Source organism: Bradysia coprophila, unplaced genomic scaffold (assembly GCF_014529535.1).
Source record: "Bradysia coprophila strain Holo2 unplaced genomic scaffold, BU_Bcop_v1 contig_70, whole genome shotgun sequence".
NCBI lineage: Eukaryota > Metazoa > Arthropoda > Insecta > Diptera > Sciaridae > Bradysia > Bradysia coprophila.
This window is the reverse complement of record NW_023503941.1, coordinates 3,451,607-3,468,302: the sequence shown is the minus strand read 5'-3', so window position 1 is coordinate 3,468,302 and position 16,696 is coordinate 3,451,607. Positions and strand designations below refer to the sequence as shown.

General features: G+C 36.8%; 1 protein-coding gene across 10 annotated transcripts in view; it reads left to right on the top strand.

Annotated features, from left to right (window-relative positions):
* LOC119083775 (probable nuclear hormone receptor HR3) overlaps nt 1–11,902 on the top strand; it is a 126,043-nt gene extending 114,141 nt beyond the window's left edge. For 5 of the 10 annotated variants that reach the window (XM_037193568.1, XM_037193570.1, XM_037193569.1 and 2 more), the window contains exons 3-11: nt 906–1,074; nt 1,163–1,326; nt 3,458–3,880; nt 5,572–5,730; nt 6,595–6,698; nt 8,084–8,230; nt 8,450–8,693; nt 8,767–8,917; nt 11,082–11,902. In XM_037193568.1, coding sequence (XP_037049463.1) covers nt 906–1,074; nt 1,163–1,326; nt 3,458–3,880; nt 5,572–5,730; nt 6,595–6,698; nt 8,084–8,230; nt 8,450–8,693; nt 8,767–8,917; nt 11,082–11,202 — 1,682 coding nt within the window. In that variant the 3' untranslated portion in view covers nt 11,203–11,902. The remainder of the gene's footprint in view (nt 1–905; nt 1,075–1,162; nt 1,327–3,457; nt 3,881–5,571; nt 5,731–6,594; nt 6,699–8,083; nt 8,231–8,449; nt 8,694–8,766; nt 8,918–11,081) is intronic. The other 5 variants (XM_037193571.1, XM_037193567.1, XM_037193562.1 and 2 more) reach the window with 4 other exon arrangements.
* Nucleotides 11,903–16,696: the final 4,794 nt, after the last annotated feature.

Sequence of the window (16,696 nt, the reverse complement as noted above, 5' to 3'; positions counted from 1 at the left end):
CTGACTAAGCCGAAAATTGTCACCATCGCGAAAACAACGATGAACCATGACGTTTTTCACTTCACATTCCTGAGTGCTTTTTAACATCATTTTTAGTATACTAAAACATAGGGGAGTTGCGGGAATGAAAGCACTACTAAAATGATGATCCGTGCTTCATTCCATGTTTATGCAAATTATGTAAACACAGAAGGGTATACAGGGCCGCACTCGTGTATTTCAAATCATTAAAAGCACATAAGATTTTTTGGGTGATTTGAGGGAAGGGCCAATATAGTAACTAACATTTTAATACCAACCGCATTAAATTACTGTGCTTTGACGTTTAAAAAACCTGGAAATGTCAAAATTATCGGAAAACTATAGCATTTGACATTAGTGTTGACATATTTTTCCAACATTTCAGTATTGTACTCACCACAATCTATTGTATTGAAACGTCTATGAGCCTTAACATCCCGACCATCCTGACAGTTATACAGACAGAACAGAGAGTGGCACATGATTCATCCTGTCAATGTTTTTAGTGAAAATGGCAGAAAATGACCCTTCACTGCTTAAATCTCTTATTTTGATCTTATTTTGACCCTCATCGGATCAGAGTTATTTTGGGTCCACATTTTTGAGTGAATTCATTTTCGTAATGTTGTCTAACTTAGACTTGTGCAACATGACGGACCTAAATTCACCTGAAAGTATGGATCCGGGTCTAACTGCGAATTAGCATTACCTTCAGTGTTTATATACTTTGGGTGAATCAACCCTCTTCCTAATATACGGTTGAATCAACTCCATGTAGACATTAAGCCTCACAATCTCACAATATTTTTCCCAAATTTTCTCTCTTGCTGTGATGGGCCAGCTGAACTTCCAGTTTTCTAAACAGTTTTCTTGTTCTCTTTTAGCTGTGAAATTCGGAAGAATGTCAAAGAAACAACGAGAGAAGGTGGAGGACGAGGTGCGGTTTCACAGAGCTCAAATGCGAGCGCAAAACGACGCAGCTCCCGACAGTTCGGTGTTCGATACACAAACACCATCCAGCAGTGATCAATTACATCATGGATATAACAACGGGTAAGATTCTGGGAGATTGCATGAAACGCAAAGTCCGGCTACGAAGACCCGTCTCACTCACTCACTTCCTCTGTTTTACTGTTTTTAGATATTACTCGAATGAAGTGGGCTACTCCAGTCCCTATGGCTATTCGCAATCAGTAACGACACCGCAAACAATGGGCTACGATATATCGGCCGATTATGTGGACAGTACAACAACGTATGAACCGAGGAGTACGATAATAGATTCAGACTTTATCGGCGGACACAGTAAGTATATGACATGTGGAAATTGAGTCGAACAGTTTCTCGTTTTATGATTTTTGTTTTATTCATTTCAACAAAAAGAAAATGCAAGAGAAAATGAAGCAAAGAAAAGAAAGCATTTAAGGGTGCGAATGAGATGTTCTATATTCACACAGCGCACGGTTGTTTATCTTCTTTTTTCTTTTCTTTTTCGGTTAATTTTTCGTTTCGTCGGAGTTTATCGACGAAATGTTGTACAGAAAACCGACGACGTCTGATTCGTTTGTTTTTCTTTTCTTTTGATTTTAATTTTAAAAATTTCCACTTATACTTAACCTACACACGTAACGTACACCACTATGGCCTGATTCTCAACTGTATGCAGCAGCCCTATTATGACACCGAATTTTAGTTAACATTTCCCGTTATTCCGCTGATTTCTTCCTCACTTCGTCAATCATCTCATCATCAGCAATCATCTGATCAAATTCAGTGTGCGTAGACGTCTTATTTTCCTTGCAGTGCTCCTTCAGCAATCGCTAAACAGTCCTATGAAAACCTGCACAATAACGTCAAAGACTTCCCATTTCGTCACTGAGAAATTTTGTCGCTGCACAAGTCTTGGCAAGTCTTTCGTCAGGGCTACGATCAAAAGTTTAAAGTGGACTGACTGACGTCCTCTGTAGCAACTCTAACTGCAACAATTTCCGATCGAAATCAAATGTATTTTTCCTTGAAATTTTTTATTTGTCCCCGATTGGTCCCTTAAAGCCAAAACCCCTTTCATAAATAATCCTCGATGCTTGTGTGGCCAGCGAGAGGTGATTAAAATCCGAAAACATTCACTTTTCTTGCAGAAATTTCTCGAGGTACACGAGACGTACAGGGTCGTGTGGGGTGTGATTAGACAGGTAATTTCATGTTCTTTCAGAGCAAATAGAGTCTTATGAGAGTTTGGAACCATCTTCGATGAAATGTGATCACTGAAACACTTCAACTTTTCATATTTTTCCATTCCCTCATAAGACCGTACTTGCCTCGGGAGCACATGAAATTACCTTTCTAGCGACACCCCACACCAATAGCTATCTAGGCAGACATAATAATTCCATGGGAAATTCATTCGAAAGGTCGTTTCTCAAAAGAATGCCTCCACACGAGCCCGTATACTCAGTACGAGCAACAGTGCGATACATTTATCGTCCGATTAGGTTCAGTTCGCCCTCATTTACTTCCACGCTAACCTGTGATGTTACCGGACCTGAAATAAGAATTTCAGAGTCAGGTTCAGCCTGCATCTGACCTGATTCAAATCAGTTCTTCTTATATCGGCTTCAGGTCAGCTCAATAGCGTTCCGAGCAATAGATTATTCATGTTCACGTCACATTTTCACAGCACACTCTGGACTGAACCGACTTTCATACAGTGTCTTCTCTCCGGTTGGAGATCGTTACCACCAGACTTTTCCGGCTTCCAATTCAGAACGTGTTAATTAAAGTCTCCAGTGCCTATGAGTTCACCCAATTGAATTTTACAATTACAAAACATCAGGAAGAGAGATGATCAACAGCAGATTACTTCTTTCACACTACGAGAGTACAAATCATGAGCCTGGTGAAACGGTTCACAGACAAATCCCTTTCTTCATTCACGATCTGTAGAATCGATTCGTTTGAGCGATCATTCACTAAGCACCCGGTTCTCCCTCAGATACTAGAAGCCCCAGCTATTTTTTCGGGTTTACATTTTGATAACTTTTCCGTTGTACCGAAGACATCCCCTGCATGACTCAACTTTTTCCGTTCAACACACAGAATTATATTTGTTTGAAGTCTGGGCCAGAAACGGGATCTGGTTACGTTGGTTTATCTTCTTTTTTAGTTGCTTTGGTTCGCCTTTTCGTGATTATTTTAACATGCGACCACACACTGTACGTCGTGTGTATTGTGAGCTCTGTCGAATTTGTCTCCGTTTTTCTTTCCAATTTTTTTTTTGAATTTTTCCTTTGAATCAAAAATGAGCCAATGTTCGAGAGCGAGAGGTGAAGGTATTCACACAGAAAAGACCAACAGAGAACAAAAATTCCCCAAAAAATAAACAAAAAAACCGACACAACCAAAACCGACAACAAAAAAAAAACTTTCCAATTTCCAGATAAAAGTAATTCACCCACCACACATCGAACGGTTTCTATGTCGGATATTCGCATGCCACGAGTAACAAGCAATGGTGGAGGTAGTAATAGTGGTCAACAACAACAACAGCAAACCCTGTCGCCCACCACCCAACAACAGTCGCAACAGACACAACAGAGTGCCGCAAGCGGTGGTAGTGGCGGCAGTGGCTCAGCTGCTGTCGTTTCGGGTGTCGTAGGTGGTGGTAATAATTCTCAAACCACTAACACAAATAGCGGTGCGAACAGCACCATTGTGACCATAAAACAGGAATCGTTGGGCAATGTTGATAATCTCGTTGGAAGTTATGTCGATTCAACAACATTTTTACATTCGCCGGGTAGTCAAATGGTGAATCCGAATCTTGTTCAGAATAATAGTGGATTGAGTGGGATTGGTGCAGGTGAAAATATGAAATTTCAAATTAACTTTTAAACAAAAACAAAGAAAAAACAAAAATATTTTTCGGTTCTTAAAACACCGGTTTCGCTTATAATTTCTGTCCTGTTTATGTTGGTTGTCCCCGACGATAAGTCGTTCTTTAGTTTTTCATTTGAGAAAGTGTATTGAATTTTCGTTGGTTTATCTGTTTTTGTTTTGAAATGTTTGGTCGATTTTTCCTTCTTTTTTCTTGTTTATTTGATTTCTCTCGAATTTCCCACCCAATTGATTTTTAATGTCAGCTTTTCGAGCCAAGGAAAAGTGGCTGACAGTCTCGGTGTTAATAGGCTGATCAATCTCAATTTTACACACACAAAAAGTGGCAGTTGCCAAAAGCAATAAGTGAAAAATAGTCTGTAGATTCCACCTTCAAAGCTTCAATTTCCAATTCCTACTTTTCCTCGTTTCCCGCACCTCACTCAGTGTCAAATATTGCTATTTCTGTCTCGAAGGAGACATTTTGATTATCTAAAATGTTTGTCAAGTCGTCTTCAAAAAAAATACTGAAAAATTTGCTCAATTTCCATTGATAATTGAGTGTGCTAAAAGTACTAAAACCTCAAAATTGATAAATCTGAAATGTAGCCATAAATACAATCCGTCTCGCCACATCCGGCGTTTCAAATGTATTGTTGTAAATGGGTTTTATCGAGGGTTTTGTACTAAAACTGTTAGAACAACAAAAGTTGCCTTTAGTACGCTAAACTCGTGTAGGTCAACTGCAGAAACTATTTTGAGAAATTGATTTCTAAAAAATTGCTTCAAAAAATACTCAAAAATAGTCCCTGGTCCCTGGTGTAGTGTCCGATCAATAGATTGTGGGATTTGTTCGATACTAGGCCACATTTTAGTACGTTCTAGTACAGCGTCAAGTCGGTCTGTATTTATATAAAATTTCACATGAGTATGCTTAACTCCGTCCTCGGTCCGTACAATCATGACCTGTATTGGTGTATAGATCTACACAGCCCACGCTCTAAGTTTAGATGAGTTTAGTACCCTTCAGACCTGTTACTCCAGTTGCTGGAACTGACAAATAAGTTTGATAAGCAAAAATAATTCTTGAAGAACGAAATGTTTTAGCAAGGAAATCAGACATTAATGAGTCAATGAGTACAGAAGCCTCTCAGAAAATCAGCTAGCTATTTAGTACTCCTTTTCCGATATGTTGTGCTAAGCATTGGACTTTCTAAAGTTTTCGTGATGAATCGAAAGCGAGGCTGTGAAAGAAACCACGATCTAGCTAAACTATTTTACGCCTTCCAACCACATACAGAACTGAAACATTTGTTCTGAGTGCCCTACGAATCACTCCATATTTTAGTAAGAAAATGTAACAATAATGTTGCCTGCAGCTGTAACTCACCTTACATATGAAACACGCCGAATCAATCATCATTATTATAGAAAAAGCACACCCAACCATTTCTAGTGAATTTTAGCGCATTCAGTGCTTCTGGGCCATGTAAATGACGAGGAAGAATTCATTGGTTCGTTCGTCTCTGAATGATTTTGATTTTCGTTAAACGTTTTCCCTATCACATCATTTTGATCATTTTTCGATTATTTTCGTTTGTCTTTTGTTTCTTACAACAAAACAAAACCAAAAAAAAAAACAAAACTTTCGTCAAAGTTCCGATTCAAATGCAACAGATTTTCTAGGCAACTCGCTGCGGCGAGGAACACCATCTGACTGTTGCCATACCGATTCGAATACTAGTACAGGCAATCAAATGCAACAGCAAAATACTCCGATAACACAATTGTCCTTTGGCGAGGATGATAGTTCCTGTGATTCACATACACGCTGGGGTATGTATATGGATGTGTGTTGATTAAAAACCAAAACAAAGACAAAAAAACAAGAAAAATGAAACGTGTATCTTGCTTGCTGCTGCTGCTGTTGCTGTTATTGTTTTTTATTGTGTTGTCGATTCCATGTAATGTGCGCATCCATTTTATCAATTTTTTTTGGCATACCGTTTCTCGTGTGTCCTTTGTTCTTTTACTATTTTTTTTGTATTTTCATTTATCGTATTTTTGGAGCCGAAGATTTATTTGTTTGTCGTCTCCGATTGATTATTTTGTAATTTTTTTTAAATTTAATTTTTTACATTTCCTCTTTGTGTTTCTTGTGATATTATGTGTGTCCATTGTGTCTGTGTAAATATGTTTGATTTGTAGCGATCAATGTGCTTCTCTTCCATCTATTTGGTTTGCCAATTTTTAGCTTTAAGTTTCGTTTCGATATAAAGCTCGGAATGGGTCAGAAATTTACAAGTTTTAACACAGGTCAACTTGATGCAATGGTAGTCACAGATCTAAGATTTTTAACTTGATCTGCGGCCACATGTAATACATGAACGTCCTAGTCCTATATTACCCTGAATGGTCCTGTCCGTGTCAGGTTAATCCTTCAACCGAGTCAGGTCAGGTTAGCCATTAGGACCATTCAGCTCATTCATTTTTAGGTTTAATTTGTGACTTATTCCGAGACTTAAACTACCTGCTTGTTGCATGTGTTTGTACTTATTGTAACTCGACATTCCTTCGTGTAGTCAATTAATTTTGTTCGATAACGTATCACGCACATGCTTTGCACCCAGCGCAGCATACTAAATGGTTATTCATTTGCTGGAATCTCATTGTTGTCTTCGTTTTGTCATTTTCTTTTAGGTGAAGGTGACATAAATGCGGTGCTAATAAAGACCTTAGCTGAGGCGCATGCTAATACAAATCTAAAGCTGGATATAGTGCACGAGATGTTCAGAAAGCCACAGGTAAGAGATGATTTTGAGTTAAAGAAAGCTACGTAAGCGTTTCGGCACTGACGAGCTTTAGTACTAAAAAGCTTTAGTACTAAAAAGCTTTAGTACTAAAAAGCTTTAGTACTAAAAAGCTTTAGTACTAAAAAGCTTTAGTACTAAAAAGCTTTAGTACTAAAAAGCTTTAGTACTAAAAAGATTTAGTGCTAAAAAGCTTTTTAATGGTCACGAGCGTCAGTTCTTAGAACTTTCAAGCTTTTTTTTGGGGTGTGCAAATGATTTGCCAGTAATATTCATGCATACCGTGCATAATGACATGAAAGTTCAATTTGACTTTAACCTCTACTTAATCATTCGTACTTCTAATCCTTCGGAGTTCAAATCTCTACAACTCTCAATTCTCTGGAGTTTGTTAAATTGGGCCATTATGTCATGTAAAATAACAAACTTTTAGAAAACCACTGTCATTGCTGGGGAGCTAGCAGTCTTTATGACACAAACAATTATGAGAAAAATCAGTTAAAGTCAACAATTTCCATGACTTCGAATCTTATTGATTGTGCGATCATTTGAAAGCCACCTGGCTGCGCAACACTGAGGTAAATTTAAGTTAATTTACCACATGCAGGTGTTTCCTAACTGACTAGTCTTTCCATGTGATGTCCAGTTGCCGTGTTAAGCCAAAACAACGTATCGCAATGTTTGTGTGCTTCGGAGAGCTTTCAAATGCTTTGAGCTTCTTTTGGATTCCATTGGAAAAGTGGATTAATTCAATGGAATGCAAAAGAAGCTTAAAGCTCTCAAAAGTTCTTTTAAAGCAAAGCCACAAATGTGACACGGTGTTTCGGCTTAACACGGCATTATGTCACTATATATGACTGTCACGCCCTGTCAAGAAATTATGTTTCATGACATGCTTTCGGAATGGACGTTAATCCCTTGGAGTTTTAACTCTTTGTGGTTCGAATCGGCTAACGTTTTAATTCTCTCAATTTTGAATTCTTGTCAGCCGTACTGCCGTGTTAAGCAAAAACATCGCACGTCTTTCCGCATTAACTTTTAAGAGCTTTCGAAAGCTTTTGTGAGCTTTGAGCTTCTTTTCATTTCCAATGGAATGTTCCACTTTTCGAATGGAATCCAAAAGAAGCTCAAAGCTCACAGAAGCTTTCGAAAGCTCTTAAAAGCTAATGCGGAAAGACATGCGATGTTTTTGCTTAACACGGCAGCGTAGTCACAGCTTGTTAGAATTTTAATCCCACGGCGCTTCATGACATTTATATGTGACTTGTCTCCAAGTCCACTGACATTCGTAATGGCCATCAGTTTCTGCTTTCTTTAGAATGAACGCCAGAATGGTACGGACGAGAACCGAAAAATAAAATTTCTTCATTTTTCCGCAGGACGTATCCCGGATACTTTATTACAAAAATCTTGGACAGGAAGATCTCTGGTTAGATTGTGCTGAAAAGCTGACAGCAATGATACAGAATATCATTGAATTCGCCAAACTCATACCCGGATTTATGCGACTGAGTCAAGATGATCAGGTGAATTTTAGCGATTTAAAAAAAAAACGAAAAAAATTTCAAATTTTCAATTTTCAAATTTACTTTTCAAAATTCGATTTTCTAAACATTAATTCGATTTTTTTTCTCATTTTTTTCTCTCTCTCTCTCTTTTCCTGTTCGAAAATCGACACTGTTTCTGTTGGACGATTTTCTATTTTTTGTTGTTGCCTCTCTTCCCATCCGTCAACTATTTTGTAGATTTTGCTGCTGAAAACTGGTTCATTCGAATTGGCCATTGTTCGAATGTCTCGACTGATGGATCTGGCACAGAACGCTGTCCTCTATGGCGATGTATTGCTGCCGCAAGAAGCCTTCTACACGTCCGACTGTTTCGAAATGAAATTGGTTGCGTGCATATTTGAGACTGCAAAAAGTATTGCCGAACTGAAGCTAACCGAAACTGAGTTGGCATTGTATCAGAGCTTAGTGCTACTTTGGCCAGGTAATATTTGTTTGTCCATTTTGCTGGTTACGCCACCACCTGCATATTTACATGATTCCTATTGTGTTTGCAGAACGTAACGGTGTTCGAGGAAATACAGAAATTCAAAGACTTTTCAATATGAGTATGTCAGCAATACGACAGGAGATCGAAGCGAATCATGCTCCGCTAAAGGGTGATGTGACGGTGTTAGATACATTGCTGAATAAAATTCCTACGTTCCGGTAAGTAAATCAATTTCTAGTCCAATTAGGAAAGGGTTTCGACATCAGCAGTCTGCCCCTCTAGATCTAGATTTATCAGCTTAACACGATCTGGTGAACCCGATGTTTCGTAATACAGAAGTCATGTGTTTCCCGCTCCCGTGCATCATATGAAGCACGCGAACCTTCACGTTTCCTCAACTCCCTTAGCACTATCATGTGTTTCCCGCTCCCGTGCATCATATGAAGCACGCGAACCTTCACGTTTCCTCGACTCCCTTAGCACTATCATGTGTTTCCCGCTTCCCGTGCATCATTTGAAGCACGCGAACCTTCACGTTTCCTCGACTCCCTTAGCACTATCATGTGTTTCCCGCTCCCGTGCATCATATGAAGCACGCGAACCTTCACGTTTCCTCGACTCCCTTAGCACTATCATGTGTTTCCCGCTCCCGTGCATCATATGAAGCACGCAAACCTTCACGTTTCCTCGACTCCCTTAGCACTTTCCGGTGTGCCTGCAGTTGACAAGTCACAATAACCGGCAACGTGTTAAATTGAGTTGAGATCTTGGATGAAACTGAACCGAACTAAGAAAAATTGTGGTCAGCCTAAATATTCGTGATGGCACAAATATTTGTGTTCCAACGAAAAACTGAACGAATTTCAAAAATTTTGTGCCACCACAAAAATTGTCAACACAAAAAATGACGCTGTCTTGAACGGGGTTGTGTTCACCCCCCTTTAATTGTGGAGAGGCGAAATTTCTTCAGGGTCAATATCGTCAGTAATGATCGTCCAGAAAGCGATATTATCGTCCAGGGCGTTCAAAAAACGATAACATCGTTCATGACCGTGCACAAATGTCCAGACACATTAAATGTTCCAAGTTAAATTTGAAATAGCAGCAGCTAGATCTCCAAATCGCATTTGTGTCTTTGCTTTTAAACAGCTTTCGATAGCTTAAAGCTTCTTTTGCATTCCACTGAATGATTCCACGTTTCCAATGGAATCCAAGAAAATCTCAAACCTTTCGAAAGCTTTCGACAGCTCTCTAAACAACACAAAAATTGCGATACGGTATTTTGGCATGACACGGCAGTTATGAATTTCATGTCAATCTATCCAGAAAAAAAGGTCCTACTGCGGCGTATCAAAATCTGTTTTTTATTGGAAGCCACTGCAGACGGATACCATGAACAATCTATTGTTATAATCCAGTTCTGGATTATCTATTAGGGTTAAGGATGGTTTTATTCCTTAAATAGTCTGCCTTGTTAAGCCAAAACACAGTATCGAAATTTTTGTGTGCTTTAAAGAGCTTTCGAAAGCTTTGATCCACTTTTGGATTCCATTGGACAAGAGAAGACTTCACATGAATACAAAAGAAATTTTAAGCTCGTGCTTTAGAGAGCTTTCGAAAGCTTTGATCCACTTTTGGATTCCATTGGACAAGAGAAGACTTCTCAGGAATACAAAAGAAATTTTAAGCTCGTGCTTTAGAGAGCTTTCGAAAGCTTTGATCCACTTTTGGATTCCATTGGACAAGAGTAGACTTCTCAGGAATACAAAAGAAATTTTAAGCTCGTGCTTTAGAGAGCTTTCGAAAGCTTTGATCCACTTTTGGATTCCATTGAACAAGAGAAGACTTCACAGTAATACAAAAGAAATTTTAAGCTCGTGCTTTAGAGAGCTTTCGAAAGCTTTGATCCACTTTTGGATTCCATTGGACAAGATAAGACGTCTCAGGAATACAAAAGAAATTTTAAGCTCGTGCTTTAGAGAGATTTCGAAAGCTTTGATCCACTTTTGGATTCCATTGGACAAGAGAAGACTTCTCAGGAATACAAAAGAAATTTTAAGCTCGTGCTTTAGATAGCTTTCGAAAGCTTTGATCCACTTTTGGATTCCATTGGACAAGAGAAGACTTCTCAGGAATACAAAAGAAATTTTAAGCTCTCGAAAGCTCGCCGAAAACAAAGACACAAATGTGATGCGGTGATTTGGCTTAACACTGCAGTAATGCTGTGTTAATCTGTGATAGACCCCACATTTGCATGTGAAAAGAGTTCGAAGCCAAGAAGTCAGGTGCTTTTCCCATCGACCTGATCACCAATTAGTTTCTCTCTCCCTCTCACACCCACATCAAATTCACTGAAGAAAAACCGCAAAATTTTCTCCGCAGCGAACTATCCTTGATGCACATGGAAGCATTGAGCAAATTCAAATTGGAGCACACACACTGCATATTCCCGGCATTATACAAAGAATTGTTTTCGATCGATTCGCAACAGGATTTCACATAACATGAGAGCGATTTGGATGGTGACGTCGTTGTTACAGCAGCTACAGCTAATAAGCGAATTCTCATCGAAGTCGATGACGAAGGTGAATAGAAATTATTTAAAGAAAAAATAATTTTTTTTTTGTTATAAATTGTTAAATCTAATGAAAGAGAAGAGGAGGCGAAAAAAAAGGGGCAAGAAGAAAATGGAGATGAGGAGGAAAATTAATTTAAAAAGATAAACGGAGAAGTGGAAGAGTGGAACATTAACGTTTAAGTGTCTCGTATAAATAAAATAAAAATAAAAAATGAAAATTTAATATAAAGAAAAATGATAAATTGTGTGATGCAATTGATATAATATATCGGGGGTTATGGAGAAAATGATTTTTTTGTTGTTTTTTATTTTGTTTGTTTGTTTATTTCTGTTGTTAAAAGTGGTGTGTGACGGTCAAAAGTGACAAAAAAGAAAAGAAAGAAAGAGAAAAACCGGTACAATGTTCGTAAACAACATTATTTATGAAAGATAAAGATTTAAATATTATTGTCTGTGAGAGAGTGATGAAGATGATGAGAAACGAAATGCGTTGACGAAATATTTTTTCACTTTTTTCTTTGAAATTTTTTTTTGTTCGTTTTTTTAATGAGAAACAAAAAACGAAATGAAAATATCAATTTCGATAGAATATTACAGGTTAAGTGTAAAAAATAGAAATAAAAAAGGAAAAATTCTGAAAAAGTTTTTTTTTTGTTCATTTACGTTAGCTAAGGAGAGAATAGAATTTTTTGTTTATCACTTCCCCTCCCCCCTTCCGCGCTCTTTTTGTTGTTCTTTTTATTGTGTTTTTTTTTTATTATTTATGTTTTTATGTTTACAAAGTTTTTTTTATTGATTTTATTTGTTTAGTTAGTTTGTAATGTGAAAATAAAATTTAATTTTATTTTGTATAAATTATAGACGGGACACGAGAGAAAGGAAAATATTTTTTCAACGCATTTACGTATTTATATAATAGCAAGAAAACAAACATTTTTTTTGTAAATTTTTATTTATTTTGTTAAAATTTCTCTTTAATTTGAAAAAGAAACAACACAAGAAAATTCATAGAATTTATAGCTCGTAGAAGTATAAAATAAAAAATGAAAAACAATTTTTAAACTTAAAAAAAAGGAAGAAAAAAATTTAGTAATTTCGTTGCAACAGAAACCGAAAAAACACAATTCCATAAACTTTTCCCTTCCATTGAACAATTGGCAGCGCACGACGTTTGGCCAATCGAAACCGACAATCCGTGAACCATTCGATTAGACACAACGACGAAATTTTAACCCTCACAACTTAATGGACTAAGAGTCTCAGTGAACGATTGCCAAGTGCACGGGTTCGAAACCCAAACGCAGAAAGATTTCATTTGTTTTAATTTGGATCTGTAGACAACATCAGATTGAATCGGCTCAAGTCGAGTCAATTTGTAGTGCAGCCGGAGTCATTGCTGACTATATTTTTCCAAAGCTTTTAATGTTAGTGCGCACCTCAGTGGTTGCGTACTAGCCTTCCACCAAAATAATCCGTGTTCTGTATCAGACAATTCCACATGCGACATCCTAACGTTCACTCAAGCTTCATAAGTTGATAGTTTGCAGTGTGTTTGGTGGCTGCAACGATGTTCATACACTGAATGACTCGTATGACGTAAATGAATTGAATTTGTATGTATGTCTAGTCTACATTTAGGCGAGATATCAGTTAAAGCACTACACTGATAGAGTATTTGCATACTTTGAGGCTGGGTTGGAAAGTCAAGATATGTCTGTGGTCCAAACTTGTTAGTGGTCGTAAAAGGCTCCTACTGAAGTCTCTCAACAAACGAACAAAGAAACAATGATCCCCAAATTTTCATGGGTTATTAAGTGTGCACATGACATACTTATTAGGTAATTCCTAATTCCTAATTGATTGATTTCTCAATTTCAATTTTTTTATTCAAAATTCAGCTTTTCTATCGATTTTCTACTCTTCAGAGCACAATCAAACTTTTCTTCGACAGAAGGAATTTTCCTATGCTCAAAGACCAGAGCCACTCAATGCAGACACGTTAGACAATTGATCTTGTGACATCGTTAACATTTACTAATCGTACTGTAATAGGTGCCATTGACGTGATCTCTCCGTTAATTAGGAATCGATTTTACAAGCTTTCGAGTCTCCTGGCTTGTGTACAATACACTGCCAATGGTGTAAGTCCTATGCAGTAAAGAAATGTTGGTTCTTTAGTGGGTGAAAGCGGTTGTCGACGACTGTGAGATGTTTGTTAACAGCTCCACGCTGTCCCTAACATTCCTGATTTTAGATTTCTATACTGTAGTGTGTACACTCGGAAGATCTGCTACTGTGGAGCTTGTTTAGATGCAAAAATAGATTTAGGTTGAGGTTGAACTTTTATGGAGTCGTTTGGTTCGAAAAGTGGTCATTTTGACGATAATTGACGATAATATCACTATCCTTGTGATGCTTTCTCAATGCAGCTGCGAAAGGCAATTGTTTGAAAAATTATCAAAAAAAAAACAAGAAATGTCACCTCATATATAGAATTACTCATGCGCATATCTGGCGAATTATAAGTGAAACGAAAATAAAATTTTCAAAACCACTTAATCACCAAAAACCGACACTGTCGTTCTGATTCCTCTCTTGCCGATTGGCCATCCCACCGTACGTTTCCATTTAATCGATGAATTGTTGTAATTGAGAAATAATTTCGTTTTTTTTTTGTTTCCATTCTGTCATTGAATTAGGTGTATTTGGTGTAAATGATGTTGATGATGCAGTAAAAACAAATTTTCTTCGGTTCTTTTTGTTTAATTAAAAATAAAAATAGAAAAAAATGAGAACGTTAAGTACTAAACAAACAAAAAAAAATATTTTTTAAGACTTTGGATAATTCATTTTGATAAAAAGAAAACTTAAAATTTAGTAAAAATTAAATGAAACGGAGTGTAAAACATGTTTTTATTTATTGAGAAATAATTTGTTCACATGTAAGCTAAACAACAATTTAAACGTAAAAAAGTTAAAACAAATCATGTATAACGACATAGGAACGTAATCTAAAATTAATAATCAACACAAAAAGCACAGAAAACTTTTTTTTTTACTTAAATAAAGAAAGAAAATAAATTAGTCAAAAACAACAAATACAAAACTAAATAAACAAAACAAGAAGGAAACATTAACAAAAAACATTGTGCAATGTGGTGGCGCTAGCTACGTTTTTCGTTAATGGTTTTCGGTTCGAATCTCTCTCAGTGATTTTTTTTTTAATTCGTTTGATTGTTGAATTACATGGAAACGTTTTTTTTTTTGTGTCGATAACGATTAAATTAGCGCACGATCAAAATTCGAACACTTTTCGACGGAACAGTTCAAACATTTCAAATACAATTTTTGCGACTTTTCGACATAACACAGTGCTTCGAACAGGTAGATGAGGATCAGATGTCACTACCAGTTCAATCGAACAATTTCCCGAATATTTTTTGGAAATTCTAAAATTCCAAATATTTTTGACATTTTGTTGGGATTAGGAGTGGATCGAATACGGTTCCAAGTAAGAACTCTGATAAGTCGAAGGACTTCCGACGAATTTGCAAATTTTCTGAGTTTTCGTGATGCTGATCTGTATGTTTTGACAGTTCTTCCGGTGACGAATTCTTACACTTCGAAGATGCATGGGAACCGTAAGTTTCTCTGACAATGTTTTCAATATCAATTTCATTTCTGAAGACTCTTCGAAATTACGTCGAAAATGTGAAATTTTGTTTTCGAAATTCTTTGATCTGTCAGTGTGTCAAAACAAACATTATCTTGAACCAATCATTTTTGACTGTCGCTAATTTGCTCCTATCGAATGAAATAACCAAAAACCAAACCACCAAAATCATATGGAAAACGAAACACATCCATAAAATCAATGAAAAACATGTACGTACTATTTATACAAAAAAAAAAGTAAAGAGAAAGAAAGAAAGTGAAAAAATAAATATTCCAAAATCGTTTAAAAAACAACACACACAACACAACACAACCAATTTCAAAGACTTAGAATATTTTAGAAAAGAAATTATTCAAATAATGTAAAAAAAAAGATTTATTAAAAATTAAAATTTAAATTAAAAAGAAAAGAAAAAAAACCGGGGTGCATGTCGCTGTAGCCGCAATCATTCAGTGCAATCATTCGGACTCGACATACAGTTAAAGGCTCATTTAGTTCTGTTCTGTTGTTCGGTCCTATTTCGTGTTCCAATGTTAACTTGAGCCTGTAACGTTACAAAAAGTTTCAGTTCAGTCAGTGGTGCCATCGCCTGCCGTAGGAACAGTGATGAACTTCATTTCCTTGTTCATTCGAATTTGAGAGGTCCTCTCCACCTTTCTGAATTTTTTAATCTTCTCAATTGATAAGAAACAAAACCTTGGCATCCTTTGCCATTGCAACTCCCAAAGCAGCCGCTTCTACCCAAAGGCACTCCGGACGAAATAAGCCAAACAAAAAATTCAAAGGACCAAAAAAAATTGAAACAGCCCACTCGGCATGGCTCATTATGGTCAGTTCTGGCCTTCGCTTCTTTAGCTACGATTTTATCGTGAAAATCCACTACTTCTGGAGAATTGTGAGTTCTTGACATCTCCACTATTCTTGAAGAGTCGTAGTCTTCGAAAAAATTTTAAATTACGAATCATGGGTGGTTACTAGCCCGTGACTGTAATAGCCACATTTTCTAGAAGTAGACGTCCGACACTCGCATAAATTACTTGACATTTCCACAGGGCCCGGTTTGTTTAGAAAAAGTTCGGCAATTTGGAGGCAGTGTCGAGGAGCTGAGCGTCAATGACTTTGACTTTACGTCTTTCTTTACTTGTCTGGACACTGTACCATGACTTTCCGGAGTAGCATTCCTCTCGATCAGTTGATATTGTCGCACCAATATATTATTCAACATCACTAAGTAGGGCTCATTTTGGGGAATTTAAATTCGGAAAAATTCCGAATAATTCGGAAGAAATTCCGAAAAAGAATTTTCTGAACAAAAATTCCCCACAGATAGTCCTGTCGCCAAGTGAGCACTAAACTGTAAAACTTTAGCCCAACCGTAGCCGCTGAGTGTTTGCGGTTGTAGCAATATGCATCTGGGAGTAAAAAAAATCATACGCAAAAAATGAAGTGAAATGAAAGAACTTATATATAAATGTATGGGTGCTTCTAATATATATATACAAAACGGAATATACATCAGACTTGTGTATATGTATAATGTGTACATGTATAGAGAAAAATAAAAAAAATGAATTAATTGCCTTAAATAAAGAAAAAAATGAAAAGAAAAAAATTTAAAAAAAAATAATTATATTAAAAGAAGAGGAGAGAAAAGTAATTTAAATTAAAGAAGTAGCAGATGATGATGATGATGAGATGAAAAATCAATAAACAAAAGAATAAAAAAATGAAATGATGAAGATA